General features: G+C 41.5%; 1 protein-coding gene across 1 annotated transcript; it reads left to right on the plus strand.

The window, feature by feature from the left end:
* The first annotated feature begins 662 nt into the window (after positions 1-662).
* Positions 663-14,884, plus strand: api5 (apoptosis inhibitor 5). The gene is made up of 14 exons (XM_079501150.1): positions 663-1,079; positions 3,268-3,429; positions 3,780-3,873; positions 5,081-5,146; positions 5,620-5,771; positions 6,259-6,465; positions 7,067-7,171; positions 8,028-8,114; positions 10,354-10,535; positions 11,164-11,257; positions 11,728-11,784; positions 12,102-12,187; positions 12,655-12,797; positions 13,781-14,884. Exons 1-14 carry the CDS (start codon positions 1,005-1,007, stop codon positions 13,858-13,860), a joined length of 1,590 nt encoding a protein of 529 aa, XP_079357276.1. The 5' UTR covers positions 663-1,004; the 3' UTR covers positions 13,861-14,884.
* Positions 14,885-17,075: the final 2,191 nt, after the last annotated feature.

Here is a 17,075-nt window from a genome sequence, read left to right on the forward strand (position 1 = left end):
GTATCAACGTAATTTTCTTGAGCAGTAGGCCTACTTCTGCCAAAATCCCGCAACTTCCGCCTAAAACAAATGATAGCCTTAGGTCTTGCCCAGAGTAATCTAGTAAGAGTGTGGCAACACTAGCGTTGACTCCCATTGTAACAATGGAATGCGGAAGTGCTTATTCTATCTCAATGGGATAGTTCCAGCCATAGGAGCAATATTTGGAACTATAGCCCATAGGCATAGGCTTTGCGGCGATATCAAAGTGTGTCGCTACTCTCCTACTCTACACTCTGGTCTGTGTTCAAATATGGGGTAGAAGTGGAAAATTACATAGTGCAGCTTTAATCTTTCTTGCTGGTGTAGGTTAATTGTACAATGTACTCGCAAATTTGAGTGACCACTTACTGTAAGCCCTGTATTGTACTTTATTTGTTGCACAAATTAATTATTGGTGTGCAAAAATATTGAGCCTGTACTGATGATGTCTTATCAGATCTGTGGGGGCACTATGAGGGCAGTGTAAAAAAAAGCGTATAAAACAATCATTCTTAAATCTGAATGGCGCATTAAATGTAATCATGCTTAGATGGATAGTGCTCCAGACGTCATCACTGTGCGTCCTATTGTAGTTTTATAACAAACGCCACTGGCGCGGTTCATGAAGCGTGCGCATGCGCCATATCGTCATTATTCGAGTCCTTTCCTTCCGTAGCAGCAGCAGTCGGCTTGTTGTAGCAAACGAAACGTTGCGGGAACGGAGCGGACGCACCGACCGACCGCCTGCGAGGTTTTCATTTCATTCACAGCTTTTCTAGATATTTCCATCTTCCCCGCGCCGCCGTTCTACGGAGCACATCGTGGGTTGTTGTTATTATAGCACCGTTTGTGTTTGTTTTTTTACAATAATCCGAAACCGATAAGAAGAAGGCGAGTGGAGAGAAGAGATATCTGCGGATTGTTCATCGAGCGAGCGGTGGTTCTTGTGATCTGGACACAGGCCAGCCAGGCTAGGCACGCAGATGGCGGTCACCGTGGAGGATCTGTACCGTAGCTACGGGGTTCTGGCCGACGCTGCTAAGGACAACCTCAGCCAGGTGAACTGAACACGCACACTGCCAGCCGAGCCAAGGCCGCTAACCGAACCAGAACGTGGGCCGGCTCACTGGGTTTAGAGATATGAGCTGACCAGCTCGGAGCCTCCTCGGTCGGTTTTGGGTTGTTTGTATTTCTCGGACAAGCTAAAGCTAACTGTCTGGAATAAACTAACAAAGCATGCGTCTATGATGTCATAACAAAGCGTCTTACGTTATAACCGAATTTAGAATATTTTGTTTCAGCGGTGGTTTTCAACCCGTGGTCCTTTTGAGGGGGTTTCCTCCAGGTGGTCCCCGCCCCACTAGATAAATGATGGAGAGTTGGCAACCAAGTAGGACCCTTTAAAAAATAGGTATTTAACTCTTGAGCGCGTAAAATGAAAGCAATGGACCCTTTACGTCCTCAACGCAGTCCTATGGTACCAGTACCACATCAATACAGCATGATGGAACTGTGGACAAAATCTTATCCAACGACAACAAAATAATATAGTAAGTCTTGGGTCTGAGATGCTAAATCTCATCAAATATGGTCCCTTGATAAGAAAAGGGTTGATTTGAAAACCACTGCTTTTAGTGATCCCTGCATGGGGGACAGCCAGCCTGCCACATGCTTATTTATTAATTAATCAACTGAAGTAAAACATGAAAGATGATAAGCAACACATGGTACTTGATATGATAAGGGCTTCAAACGCGTCATGGCCAGGGCCTTAAAACACGCGTCGTTTGTGTGTATACTTAGCGTGTAGCTTAGTAGCTACTTAGCTTGGTACAACAAACTTTAACACTCCTATTACCTCTTTCCACTTTTCAGTGGAAACGGCACATTAAATTCATGAATGTCGGAAGTTCATAGGAACCCCTTGAAACTAACCTGTAGTTTAAAGGGACGATAATAATGATACTTGGTGATACTTCGTGCTAAAAATGCATAGCGATTCTTTGTGACGTCTTGTGCTTGTCCTTGGTGTCTTTATGCCATCAAGCTAAAATGCGTTAACACGTTCTTCCATCTGTAACGTTAAGCCGGTGGGTTTCAAATCAGAATATAATATAAGGATAATACAATTTGGCGTTTTTATATGCCGGACAAAAGTGGGAATGGTGGTGTACGATATAATTATGTGCCAGAGCCGCGACATCTGTTATACTTCTTAGTCTTGATCTTGGATGAGTTAAAATGCTTTGAATTTTGTATTAATGTGCACATAAAAATAAAACGCGGGATATTTACATAAACTTGCATATCTTGATTTCTGATTAGACCTTTTTTGTATTCTCCATTTCCACTGCTTGATTTTAAGCCTTAAATGTTAAGGGCTCAGACTAGGATCCAACAGGACTTTATTGCACGTGTAGCTCTGGTCCATAGCTCTAATGCCGCGCAAGAGCAGTAAGGCTATGGAACAGAGCTATTCCACGTAGTGGTAATATTTTTGACTTCTGGATAAACATCCAGAATTCTGATAACTAGTGAGCATTTTATGGTCTGAATTAATTGAAGAGATTGATCAAATGGGAAGAAAATTAGTCTACCAGATGAAATAGTTTATTTGCAATGCAATCCCAAAGGTGAGTGGACGACCAAATTAAGCATTACACTTGTTTACAAGAGGGTCCACCTTGTTCAATTCATCAAAACATTTAGAGACGTACAAATAGACACTTCTATATAGTCAAAGAACAGAACAGGAATTCATCATAAAGGAGGTAAAGGGAAAATAAACATATACAGTGAGGGGGGGGGGGGTCAGATTTTACATTGCATAGAACAGGGGTTCCCAAACTTTTTTGGACCAGGTACCCCCTCATCTGAAGCGGCCGCAGAAACCTTTCAAGTGTCCCGTGTCTTTTTGTTGTCTTTTTGTTGTTTCTGCAGCATGCGTCCTGCTGTTACTGTTTGGGGTCACGACAGGTTGACTGGTTTTAGTAATCATGTCAGCTATTGGCCCAAAGCAAACATGGGAGAAACACAATGAACAACACACAAAATACGTTTATTGCGCAACTTGGCAGAAATGACCACGTAGATAAACATAATTTTAATGTTAAAAGTTTAAAAAAAAAACGCTGGCATAGAAGAGCATGGCCACATGCCTGATGTACATCGTAATTAATAAGAAGGCATAGCTTTAATGCATTCTTTCTCATTTCCATCAAATGTTTCTCTGTTTATATTTTGAAGCACAAAGATGCATACCAGTGCATCCTGGATGGTGTGAAGGGAGGGCCGAAGGAGAAGCGTCTGGCAGCTCAGTTCATTCCCAAATTCTTCAGCAGCTTCCCTGAGCTGGCAGATGCCGCCATAAACGCTCAGCTTGACCTGTGTGAAGACGAAGATGTGTCAGTAAGTTTTAAGCCCCCAGATTTGGTCACTTAACTGAATAAAATAAGGACTATCTTGGCTTGATGATTTATGAACTCCTATGTGGTTTTGTCACTTCATGGTGTTTTTTTCAAGAGGTGATATAGAGATAGCATGTTGTCATTTAATTACCTATAATTGTCTTAAGAATGAACACAGTGGTGTCTGCATGACTTGTTTTAAGGGTCATTCATAATCAAGGTGATGGAATGTCTTCAACTGGAGTTTTTCCCATGCAGTGTGTCCTAATTTGGCTTGTAGCAAAATGTATGCAGGACGAACACCCACTATTTTACCTTTTTAAAAACACTTCTCTGTTCCAATCTATCCAGATTAGACGACAGGCAATCAAGGAGCTGCCTCGATTTGCAACAGGCGAGAACATCCTCAGGGTGGCAGACATCCTCACCCAGCTCCTACAGACAGGTATTGGAAGTTTTCCGTTGGGCTCGTTTGTTTGGACTGAGAACGCTTTACACTGTACTCTCTCTACCAGTATGTCTGCCTGGAGCTTAAAGCCCAAACCACACCAATGGCTTGCATCGACATGCGCCGACGTGCAACAGGACATATGACACCGCTGGGACGAACGGTGAAACCGCTTTGTTGCGTTTGTTGCGTCTTGACCCATTGGTGTGGTTTTTGGCTTTACATTGTATGCTCTCTAACAGGATGTCTGCCTGAAGCTTTACACTGTACTCTCTATCAGTATGTCTGCCTGAAGCGTTAATAAATGGTGCTAAACGTTCTGCTCATGGACCATCGACTTCTAAAGAACCAAATACCAGACGACTTGCCCCTTTACCAACTCGCCCCGGCGAAATGTGTTAATGTAGTTAACAGTTAATTTAGTATTTCCCTCCCTATCTGAAATTATCTTTTATACAGATTTATTTGATTGTATAGTAGTCGATCTCTATACTTTGTAAAATTAAGAAAGAATAACGTGAGACGGTGACTGCTTAATTAACCCATTTATCCTGACGTTCGCTCTGAAATAATATATACCTATTCAAAGATTTGTGCCGCATTTTTACGATTTTTCAAAAATAGCAGACCTACAAGTTCATAGCGCGCCACTCGGTCGCGCGCTATGAGCTTGTAGATCTGCTATTTTTCAATAGCTAAAGTATAACGGAATGCTTGAAACACCAAAAGGGGTTCCCGCCCAAAATGGGTTAAGCTAATTAGGACCTTCTAGCAGTTAATTTAGTTTTATTAAACACATTTCTTCCATGTAGCCCATGTTTTGTAATGGCATCCTCATGCTATTATGCCTGTGGATATACAGAGTGAACTTAACAATGATAAATTAATATGATAATACCTTTTTATATAATCACCAACATGAATTATGTTTGTTATTTACAGCTAGGTAGAGTAGTGGGGCGAGATGGAAAAGGGGCGACCGTACCGGTTACCAAAGAACCAACCAATATATAACATGTCTCCCATATCTCTTCCCATTGTGTTCTGTGTTAAACTTGCTCTTTTTGTGCTGAAAAGACGGAACCATCTTTTTACTTTGTCTGGCTTTTTTTAAAACTGCCTCCTGGTTTGCTTTACGTTTATACTGTGTGTATATATCTATATTAAACCTACAACTGTCTTTCCATTTTTATTGTGCTTCCAGATGACGTCCCAGAGTTCAACCAAGTCAACACGGCACTCCTCTCCATCTTCAAGGTCGATGCCAAGGGTGAGGGTTTTCGAAACGTCATGCATTGGAACCAAACTGAAATGTTCTCTGCCACTCCAGTCCAGTCTAGTGTAAAGTTGGTTTTCAGTCAACATTGGTAATACAAAGTATGTAGCCAGTTGAGTAGTAGGTATGGAGCAGAATGTATTCATTTGAGTTGCTCTCTGGCTTCCCACCATGATAAGGGTGTGAATTGCTTTGATTATATTGTCATGGGGGTGGGGGGTCGTCAGAGCACCTAGAGTGTTGCCTGATGCACGTATTATATCAAAAGGGTCTGGACGGAATCAACTACGGATTACCATGATCGGTGATTCTTTTTCGAGGACTTGTACTTGATTTTTAGTCACTTAATTTGATTTCCGCAACAAATAGTTTAAATGTTAAAAGTGTATTTTGGTGTTCTGAAATTGTTCTGATCATTGATGAAAAGACTGACTGTTTTTATTTATTGTCTCACACTATTTTTCTAGGTACTCTGGAAGGTATGTTCTCTCAGATCCTGCAGGGTGAGGACATTGTAAGGGAGAGAGCCATCAAGTTCCTCTCTCTCAAACTGAAGACCCTGCCAGAGGAAGTCATGACCAAGGAGGTGGAGGACTTTGTCTTTGCTGAGACCAAGAAGGTGAACCCTCACCTGTGTTAGCCTCGCGTCGCCAGACGAATCTGCCTTTGCAGTGCAAATTGCCCCAGGCGGTCTGGCCAGTTCAATTGTGGGAGGATTTCGTGGCACCGCAGTAGTGAGGAAACGAGCTCACAGCGTGTCGCTTCATGCCGCGCAGCAAAAGCTTGTAAATCGGCTATTTTCACTACTTCTTAAACATTTGTTTTCTAATTTATGCAGTTTCTTAGGTTTGTCTTTATTTGTTCATGAAATAACTATTGAATAATATATATATTGTAGAAAACCAAAACCAAAATGTAGAAAACCAAAACCAAAATGTAGAAAACCGAACATAAAGGCACCCATAAAAATGTGTTCGCCACCCACAAATGGTTCCCTACCCAGTGTTTGGTGTGGAAACAGTGTTTCAGTTCATCTGTTTTTGGAAACCTAGAGGCGATCCTCATTTACAACAATACAAATCGGTTCCCACCCGCCCTCCCCCCAGGTTCTGGATGACGTGACGGGAGAGGAGTTTGTGCTGCTGATGCGGGTGGTGTGCGGTCTGCGAGCGCTGCAGTCCGTGGCCGGGCGCCAGCAGCTGGTGGAGCTGGTGGTGGAGCAGGCTTTCCTGGGGACTGCGCTGAACCCTGCAGACCCCGACATGGTGGACAGACTGCTGCAGTGCTCGCGCCAGGCCCTGCCGCTGTTCTCTGTGAGTGACACGTATTATCACTGGGTCATCATCAATGTGTCTGTAGTACACAAACAAATGTGATTTTTTTTTTTTAAATATAAAACTAAAGCGGTGCCCATTGAGCACTGGCCTACTTGGAATGATGCAAGTTGGAAATGCATGCCGTGGATAGATAACATTATAATAATCTTATTTTGACACAATTACTGTATGTCAGTCCAGGTTTTCCTCAGAATGTATGACACTGATTTACTATGGCACATTAGGAGTCCACTAGGACAGTGGTTCTCAAACTGTTTTATTTTCAAGGAACCCCATAACTTTCAGAGTTACAGACCTCTGACCTGGTCATTTAAGGCTAATTTTTGTCCATGGAAAAAATAGAATTTTGACAAATGTTCACCACAAGTCAGCATGGTGATGACCCCTACGTATTATATTTATTTATTATATTGTAAAGTCTAGTTCAGATCAAAGATTTACGATTAAACATAACCGTTTAAAGCCCGATACTGGTACTTTGTAATATGATGAAGCATTAGAATGGCAGTGTTTAGCCGTGTGTCCTTGCGCATTCATCATTTGTTGCATTTCTTTTCCTCTTTCTCCCACTCTCCAGAAAAATGTTCATTCCACACGATTTCTGACGTACTTCTGTGAGCACGTCCTACCCAACCTCAGCACTCTGACCAGCCCTGTAGCTGAGCTCGACATTCAGCTGGAGGTCAGTGCTTTATTTAGGTTTATTCTATAGAGCGTTGCAGGCTTTTCAAAAAGTATTTATTTAAAGACGTTTACACCCTGCCTTCTTTTCTTCTTTCTAATTATTTGATCTGCCCAAAACATTGTGTTTATTGTCATGATTTGTCACGAGCCGAGTTGGCTTTGTCCGCGGTGTAAACGTCTTAAATACCTTTTGAAATGCCTATGGGGAAAATTTATGGGGAATTATTTCCTGGGCCACTCGTCATTCTGAAAGGGGGCGTTACTACGGCGCCCGATGTCCCAACAAGTGGACAATTCTGTTGCGATTTTTATTTTTCTAGCAAAGAATAGAAGAAATTATCAGATATCCAGCATTTATTTGCCCACAGCGAGGGTAGTGATAATTGATAAGGGTATAACGGTTATCAGCCCCTGGGTTGATAGGGCAGTAGCTGACCAATCGCCACAAACTTAAGTTTCTGATTAATTTTGATACTTAACGGTTTGCAAAAGGTGTTATACAATAACGATAAAATATGTCTTCCTTGTGATGACATTGGCACTCCTACAGAGTTTAATTTTGGACCCAAAAAGAATCTGTTCAGTTTTGCCACAGCACACTGAACTGTCGCTACAGATGGTACTTCATATAATTCAAAATGGGGACAAAAAACATGTGTGGCTGGTGCCAATGGTACCGGAAGATCTCAAAGCTAAGGAGTTAATCTGGGCGTAAGGCAACAAGCTAGTGATGTCGTAATGTGTCACGCGTGCTTGTAAATCAGCTGTTTTCACTATTTGTCGTAGGAAGTATCCCGTCTTTATTCCCGCTTTAACAAACCGAACCACTTATGCGTCTGTTGGTATGTGTGCAGGTGCTGAAGCTGTTGGCAGAGATGACTCCCTTCAGTGATATGGAGAAGCTGGAGGCCAATCTGCACCAGATGTTTAAGACATTGCTGGTAGGAACTTGCACAGGTTGCACACATACCATGTTTTTCCTACAGCGTCTTCGACTCTTCGTGTATTTGTTGATCATGGATGCATTTTCAGCAACATAACCACTCAAATGAGGGGGGGGGGGGGGGGGGAGGTTGACTGTTGGCTAGTCACTCTCAGCCAACAGTCCGTCAAGATGCCACAATTTCTGTCTACTCATTCTGCGTCTCATTGGTGGGCTGTGGGCGGTTCAGAAACCTGCCTACCAATGACATCATCATACATGGGGATTCCAAGCTAATTGATAATACAGACTTTATCTTCCTGGATAGTTGGCATGCTGAAATGGAAGCCATTGTTCTGCCATTAATAATACATTTTTAAAAAAAAGTTTGAAATCTTGTGAATAGTTCAGAAACCTGCCTACCGGTGATGTCACTGAGTACAGGTTTCTAAACTGTCCACAGCTAGGGTTGGGATTCGGAACCGGGTCCATTTCAGACCCGGTTCCGACATAGCGGATCAGGAGCCGGTTCCATAGTTTTTTTATTAACGGTTCCCCAAACGGTTCTCATCAGTCGTCATTTAGCTCCGTTGTGTCTGTGTGTGCATGCAAGCAGAGCCTGGGGTGACGTCACCCCACCAACAGAGTGAGTGGGGTCGGGGAGGATACGCCCACTGTTCTGTGCATTCAGCGACCGCCGCAGAGCGAGTGGGACAGTATGTCGCACAGATCTCCAAAGTGTGGTTAACAGAGAGGGAAATGACTGAGGCTGAGCAGTGAGCACGCAAAGTGCAATAAATGCGATGCTATAGTTCCCTCTGCAAAGGTTGTTGCAACTTGTACCACGTTCACATTGAGGAAACGTCTCAAAATCAATATGCCTACACGAGTCCACAACTCACGAGAATAATCTAGGCACATCGCGTTTGTGAGCCATGCGGAAAGTCGTGCCCGCTCTCCCCGCAGCTCCACCACAGCCGGCGGGGGACGATCTGATGCAAGGCTGGTTTACTTTCCCCAGGCTAGTAACGTAATAGAAAATAAAAACTACTAACGTCTACAGAGCTTTTCATTAGTCGTATTGTACAACTGTTGTTAATGGTGTTAATTTAGAACGCCAATGACTCTACGTCTTTCTGTCTGATATTTTATGAATCACGTTAACTATAGAGCCAAATCAATTTGTCTTTTTTACAACTTATAAGCAACTCAACTGCTTTTGATTTGGCTCTAAATTAATCGCGTGTCTGTTGAGAGCCCAGCGTTTAGGTGCATATACCTCCATAGATTGATTACTTTATAAACAGTTTGCAGAAAAAAGCACAGGAACGTAGCCTATACAGTAATCCAAGAAAGCACTATGGCTTGTTTCCATTAGGGTAAGGGGTCCTTCATATTAAATTAATCTGAACATTAAAGACAACATTTGTCACCACAACAATATCATTACTGCAATGTGTAGGCCTACTGTATATTTAATATACAGTACAAATTGCAATATACAGTACAAATTGCAACAATGATATTGTTGTGGTGGCTAGCTGCTGGTGGTGGTGGTGGTGGTTTAAATAATAGTGCCACCTCATAATTGTAAAGTGCATTTTCAATTGAATTTGTCTTTATTATGTACTTGGTTAGGTTAGTTATAATAAGCATAATCTATGTCAGAAAAAAAGGGGAAAAAAATAATATTAGGATCCGTTAACCCATTTTGGGTGGGAACCCCTTTTGGTGTTTTAAACATTGTTATAATTTAGCTATTGAAAAATAGCAGATCTACAAGCTCATAGCGCGCCACCGAGTGGCGCGCTATGAACTTGTAGGTCTGCTATTTTTGAAAAATCGTTAAATGTGCCTCAAATCTTTCCGAAAATTGTCATGATTTAGAAAACTTTTTTTTTTTTAAATGTCAACGTCAGGCCTGAATGGGTTAAGGGAACCGTTAGGAACCGGAACCGTTAAGAGGCATCCGGGAAGGATCCGGAACCGTTAAAATCCTAACAAATCCCAACCCTATCCACAGCCCACCTCTGAGACACGGTAGTGAGTAGACAGAGATGTCCATCTTATAATGAGCATTGGTCAGGCCCAGTAAATGCAATGAACACTCAAGATTTCCAAGTGGGCCCTGATGCAGAAAAGGTTGAGAACCACTGTACTATTCACCACTGAGTAGCTCCAGCGTTGAGCTTTTTTCCACCTCCTTTATTCTCATCTCATCTCGTCTCTTGTTGTTATCTCCATCTATCTCTCTTTAGGAATACATGCCTCTGCCCCCTGAAGAAGGGGAGAATGGGGAGAACTCTGCGAGCGAGGAGCCCAAGCTACAGTTCAGTTATGTAGAATGTCTCCTGTTTGGCTTCCACCAGCTGGGCAAGAAACTGCCCGACTTCCTCCTAGACAAGGTGGATGCTGAGCGCCTCAAAGACTTCAAGATCAGGTGAGGCCTGTGTACAACATTGTCATGTCAAGGCCTCCAAATTGATGCATATTAGACCACTGGCATTCTGTATTTAACTAATGATCCTTATTTCTCAACTCATTGACTGCCAAGAACGAGTTAAAATGTTTGGCCAAAAGGCTCCGGCTGCTAAACACAAGTTACACACATTTTTAGTTTCATGTTTAATTATATAATTTTGCCATCTACATTATCATCCGGTTAGCTCCCGAGTTCTATAGCGCTAAACAGGCACTAGACCCTGACCAAGATGTCCGCGGCCATAGACTTCTATGGATTGAGGTGTTTGATAAAAACTGGGATATTGGTCGCTCATTACTAAATCGTCGCTACCTTGCGGTTACAATATTATGAATGCTTCGGATGACTTATAAAAAGACAGTAGCAACATTAGCTTTAGCCGATTTAGCTTCTGGTTCATTTTGGGTTGACCTTTGGGGCCTTCAAAATAAAACTCCCGGCTGAATCCAGTGGCAGGGAAGGAACACTGAAACAATTCTGACAGTCAATGTTAATATGCGCGTCATGTGTTGTGAGTCATTTTAGCTACCGGTATTCATCATACGCCGACGTAGCAGTGGTTAATGCAGCTGTGTGCTTCCAACAGGTTACAGTACTTTGCCAGAGGTCTGCAGGTTTACATCAGACAGCTCCGAGTGGCCCTGCAGGGCAAGACTGGAGACGCACTCAAGACAGACGAGGTAGGACTACAACTCGGTGATGTTCTCCTAATATCGGGAACAAATGCCCATGTTCTCTCACTGCATTTCCTTATTGTGAACCTTCCGCTAATTGTCCTTGATGGCACAATTCAACAACCAGTCTCTGTGGGCTGTAATGCATTTGTGGCTTTACATTCAAAGCTACCGTTGAGTAATTAAATGAGTTCAGTGTATGTGTGTATTTTAAATTTGTTTATTGTATAGAAGTTAAATGTCCAAATAGAAACTTTATTCAAATTCAACTTCGTTTTCTTTTTGGTACAAAACATCAATTAAAACATTGGTAATAATCAGTGGTCTAGGACTCAACGAGATCGGCGTCGGATCCAAAACCTGGCATTGGTCAGGCTCTAATCAATATGGAGACAGCCAAGGGAGTGGAGGGTTGGTTCCATGTCGTAATCTGTTCATCTGATCATGGCTGACTTCTCCCTTTATGTTTGGTTCAGAATAAGATCAAAGTGGTGGCACTGAAGATCACCAACAACATCAACATCCTCATCAAGGTACGGTCTGTTTTTTTTCTTCTTCTTTTCAATAAGTTTGTTTTTCTTTTTTTTCCGTTTGGTTGAAACCACCCTTTTTTTAAACATTATTTTGGCATGTATATCACTTTCCTTCTGTGTAATTCTTGTTAATATTAGCAACCTATTTTGATTTAATGCTACTTCAGATATATTAACATACTGTAAACATGTGCAGTATTGTATGACTTGTCCTGTGGGCAGTCCTCTGGTTGATTGAATGTAGACGTCAACAACATTGTTAACCATTAAGCCTTATAAAATGCTTGATGTCTCCTGATGACTCGTTTTCCTTCCAGGACTTGTTCCATAACCCTCCATCATACAAGAGCACAGTGACCCTGTCATGGAAGCCAGTCCAAAAAGCAGAGCCTCAGCCTGTGGCGTAAGTCTGCCTCACCTCCACATCCTCTAGTGGTTTTCAAAATATGGACACCATTGTTCAAATATATATATATATATATATATACACGGTATTGATATAGGAGACAAATTACTTTTTGTATAATTTTATATATTGCCCAGAATTTGTCTGTTGCATTTATCATGACCAATGCCTTTCGGAAAAGATCTGGGGCAGGTGAAACATCCATGTCAGTTAGTGGGATCTTGGAAGAAACTCCCTTTTACTACAACACGGGTAGAAAGAACACACACATACTGTAAATGAATGCCCCAGTTGATCACCAGTGGGATTCAAACCCAGGTCCTTCTTCCTGTGAGCTACCATGCTGCCCAGTTGAGCCTAATTTATACTGTATGAGCAAAGCCTGTGGTTCATGACTTGACTCGCACAGTAAAAAAAAAAAATCTTGAGTTTGACCTTTCGATCCACGGCTCTTCTGTGCTCAGAGCTAAGAGGCAGTCGGCAGAGGAGATGGGGACGGGTGCAACAGGGAAGAAGCAAATCTCACCTCTGCCCAGGACTCAGAGAGACGCCCGGCAGATCTACAACCCTCCCAGCGGGAAATACAGCGCCACCATCGGAACCTATGGTGAGAGGGGGGGCGGCGGGGGGGACCCGGGGAGTTCCTTTGGCTGATGCTGTTGAATGAATGTTAATTTGGTGTGAAAACTACTCTCCTAGCATGCAGTAAAGGCTGCAATTCTCAAACCTATGTGAAGGAATGCCAAGACTGTGAGAGAACAACGCTGTCAGAAAAAAGAAAATATATATTTGTAATCATTTATTTACAGTATTGGTAAACTTTGCATAGAACAATGCTGTTTGACCACTTAAACCCAACCCTATATTCATGAGTTTCAAATGTAGTCCTACTACCTGCCGTGTTGGGGACCAACACAGGTGTTTTGTCTGATTAACTAATTAATTTGTTTGCGACAAATGTTTGTCCGCGACAAATGTTTGTCCCCAACATGCTAGGTGTAGGACTACATTTGAAACTCATGTCCCACAGGAGGCCATACTAGGCCCCTCCTTTCCCCCCCTTGCATTGTGGTTGACGTGTTGTGAGCTTGTAGGTCTGCTATTTTAACCGAATGTTTTCCCCAGAAAAGGGACATGGTCGTTAAAAAAACCCAATATTATTATTATTATTATACTATAATACTTATTATACTAGTGTTGAGTTTGACAGCACATTTTGATTTTAGTTTTAGTCAGTCTCTTGTATAGTTTCCATTTAGTCCTAGTCACATTTTAGTCACCTGGAATGTTTTAGTATTACTCTAGTTTTAGTCGACTAAGTCTACAGTTGATGGCAAAATATGTTAATGTTTTCAGCAAGTGTAACAAAGTGTAAAATGTATTTTACTTATACTGGATCTCTTGTCCACTAGTACCTTCCTAACATTTTAGTCTAGTTTTTATTTGTTGACAATTGTCAATATGTTTAGTCTTAGTCATCATAGCTTAGTTTTCATTTAGTTTTTCGTCAGTGAAAAAAGGTAGTAGACGGCCATTTTTCGTCCTATAGTATTAGTCGATGAAATCAACACTGGTGTGATGCGATTCTAGAACAGCGTGGAGGATTCCGAGGAGGCCGGGGTCGAGGTTTCGGAGGCAGGGGAGGCAGGAGTCGAGGACGGATCTACTGAGAGACACTCAAGAGAGAGAGAACATGCTGGTTGAACTGCAGCTCGACACCATCCTCGCCATTCTGAGGGCTTCCCTTTCACACTCTCACCTCCCACATTTTAAACTCGTCCACTTTTTACTTCTTACTTTCCTTGCTTCTGTCTTTCAAAGGGATTGTGACATAAAGGTTTTTGTAATTTTTCTTTTTTTTTTTAGGTTTTCTGCGCTCAATTGCGCCCAAAAAACCTGAACTTTTAACTTTCAGTAGATTTCTGTGGTCTGGGGGTTTCTGGCTCAAACAAGTGCAAGTTTTTTGATGTCACAGCCTGCAAATCCCATATATGTCAATGGGATTTGCCAGCAGATCAGTCACTGTTTTGCCCGTTTGCAAAAAAGGCTTCCAAACCCCAGAGAAAACTCCAGACCACAGAAAATCCACTGAATGTTCAAAGTTCAGGTTTTTGGGTGTAATTGAGGTTATAAAACCTAAAATAAAAGGGCTAAAAAAAGAAGAAAAAATTAATGTCATGAAACCATTCAAGTTTTACATTTATTCAGGAAGTCCCCTCCCACACACACACACTTTGTACGAATCCAAATTCTGCTTCAGTCTGGACTTGAACTTTTTCTACCTTCCCTTTTCACCCACCCTTCCCTTACACCCCTCCCCTCTCCATTCTACTCAGCCAAGGTGTTAGTTTGAAGAAACTGATTTTGTTTTTTGTTTTCTTATTATAATTATTTTTTTATTGTGTTTTCTTTTTTTTTTTGGGGTGGAACAAAATGACTGACAAGTCGTACCTGCGTGGTTTGTGTTTTTCCCCACAATTTGTTGTAGAAAGAAAAAAAACCACCGTTTCCTTGGCGACGTGTCAACGAATGCATTCTTTGTACCTTTTTATTTAATCCGAAGTTGAAAAGGGTTTTTTGATTATCACTGTTTTTAGAGCTTTGATTTGTTATATCGGCTGACTTGCTACTTTGTATGAGTCGGATAATGTTTCCATTTGGATTTTTATCATAAACGTAAAACTTGTAATGTAACGCTCCAGCTTTGGTCCTCCTTTTGTTCATGTAGTGCAGTGGTTCCCAAAGTGGGGTCCTTGAGGGAGTTCCAGGGGGTCCCCAGCTAAATGATAGTTGGGAACCAAATGGACCCTTATAGGTCTGTAACTTTGAGAGTGTACAAATGGACCCTAACGGTTCCATTTAGTTTCATTTGTACAGTTCATTTAATTTTACGATATAAATTGGGTCCCAGCGATAGAAATCCCATTAAATTGAGGTCTGTCCGTAGCCTAACGCATGTCAAACTGGGGGTCCTTGAAATGAAAATGGTTGAAAATCGCTGCTCTTATGGGGGTCTTTGGCATATATTTTCTAATAAGGGTCTGCGGGCATATAAGTGTTCATTTGGGGGTCCTTGACATGACAAAGTTTTGGAACCACTGATGTAGTGTTTGAATAGCTAATCTACCGTCGGGGTCACTTCACCAGAGTCAGATTAGCCGAAATGGTCTCCAGTTATTGCTGCTGTTCATTTCCATTAACACTGATCTGGATTCAGACTTAACTAAATTATTGTTGGTACAATGTGGCATGAAATGGCTGGACAGAATTTGGTTCTGTCACATCCATGTTCATATTCTAAACAAATATCTTTGAAAAAGGTGATTGTGTGATTACTGATTAGCTCTAAATCTCAGATGCCTATTTATTTTTTTCTGCGTAACAAATACGTTATTTATTTTTATTCCTTTAGAGAACCCATGCGAGGTTCCATCACTACTAGGGTGTGCTACATTCTCGTTTTCCTGAGCTATATTTAATTTAACGTGTCCACTCGTACAGTTTGTAGTTTAAGCAGTCATTTGAAATGTGAATTACATCATGGACATAAGACCAGGAAAAGCAATGTGCTTGACATGTTGTTTTGTGTTAAAGGACATGCATACTCTTAAAACGATGGACACCAGAGTTTTGGCATCCCTTTTCATATTGGTCCCTATCAGAGCATTAAGTAAGCTCTTGTCTAGAACCGACCACAGGGGCAAGTGAATATAGCTTTGTAGTGTTTTTTTATAACCACTAATTATGCTGTGTTCACACTGGCAGATACAAAAGATACAAAGCTACTTGGCATACATATTTGTAATTTTGTAGCTGAAGCCAGATCAACTTTTTTGCAGCTTTGTAGCTATACGAACTGATGTATCTTTGTATCTTCATGTCGCTGGCTTCATTGAAAATGAGTGGCAGACTTAAGACTAGTATCTTTGTATCTGCCCGTGTGAACGCTAGCATTAAGCATGAAAAGTAGTTTAATTATTTTATTGCTCTATAACAATTTATTATAGAGTTTAAAATCGTACCACAGCAGCATGACAATGTTTATTAAAAAAGAATCACACGTGAAGTGAGGGGTGCCCACTGTATTTATTTCGGCCACATGACGTATTTTCGTGCCCTAAACAAACCTTCCAAATCCATAGACTTGGTTGGCAGACGATTTACGCATAAGTGCTCTAAACAAAGTACATAGACTTGGCTGGCTCTAAACAAAGTACATAGACTTGGCTGGCACCCTAAGTGCTCTAAACAAATCTCCTTAAAGTCCATAGACTTCGTTGGCAAATGATTTTTCTTAAGTGCTCTAAACATTAAAGATCCCATAGACTTGGCTGCCAAATAATATACATCATACATCTTTACATGTATAATAAATATGAAGTAATCTTCAAAATCCATGCATTGGAGCCGGGGTTAGCGGCCAGGGCCCCTCAAAAGTACAGTAACTGAGTAGCCGTATACTTGCTTGGAGTAAGGTAATGGCTGAGTAATAGGCCTAATTATGGCATGAATTTAAGGCGGTGTCTATTTGTAGTGGATGTTTAATGTTGAGCTTATTTTGTAAACTAATATTTCTCGGGTTTGGGCGGGGCTTTGTCCAACTACTCATACCAAAAATAAATATTGCCCTATGGTCAAATATAATTCCCAATTTAGCAAACAATATAGGCTATTATATTTAAATGTATAGGAAATAGGCCGAACTATTGCAGAAACACAACCTTCCGTGAACATGTATTTCCAATGACCAAATGTATCGTCAAATAAAATAAATAGGAAACAAATGATAACTGACCTTACCATAACCATACTCGCCACTAGAGGGCGACACAGACGGCACTAAGGCACTTCTCTCCCAAATCAACCTGTTCTATTTTTATTCCCC

Source organism: Electrona antarctica (assembly GCF_951216825.1).
Source record: "Electrona antarctica genome assembly, chromosome: 5".
NCBI lineage: Eukaryota > Metazoa > Chordata > Actinopteri > Myctophiformes > Myctophidae > Electrona > Electrona antarctica.

What these genes read in the sequence shown, in the direction of transcription:
- api5 (XM_079501150.1), top strand. Translation starts at nt 1,005, where the DNA reads ATGGCGGTCACCGTGGAGGATCTGTACCGTAGCTACGGGGTTCTGGCC. An exon ending in CACCCAGCTCCTACAGACAG is followed by an intron (nt 3,874 to 5,080) that starts GTATTGGAAGTT and finishes TTGTGCTTCCAG; the next exon opens with ATGACGTCCCAGAGTTCAAC. An exon ending in ACATCAACATCCTCATCAAG is followed by an intron (nt 11,785 to 12,101) that starts GTACGGTCTGTT and finishes TTTTCCTTCCAG; the next exon opens with GACTTGTTCCATAACCCTCC.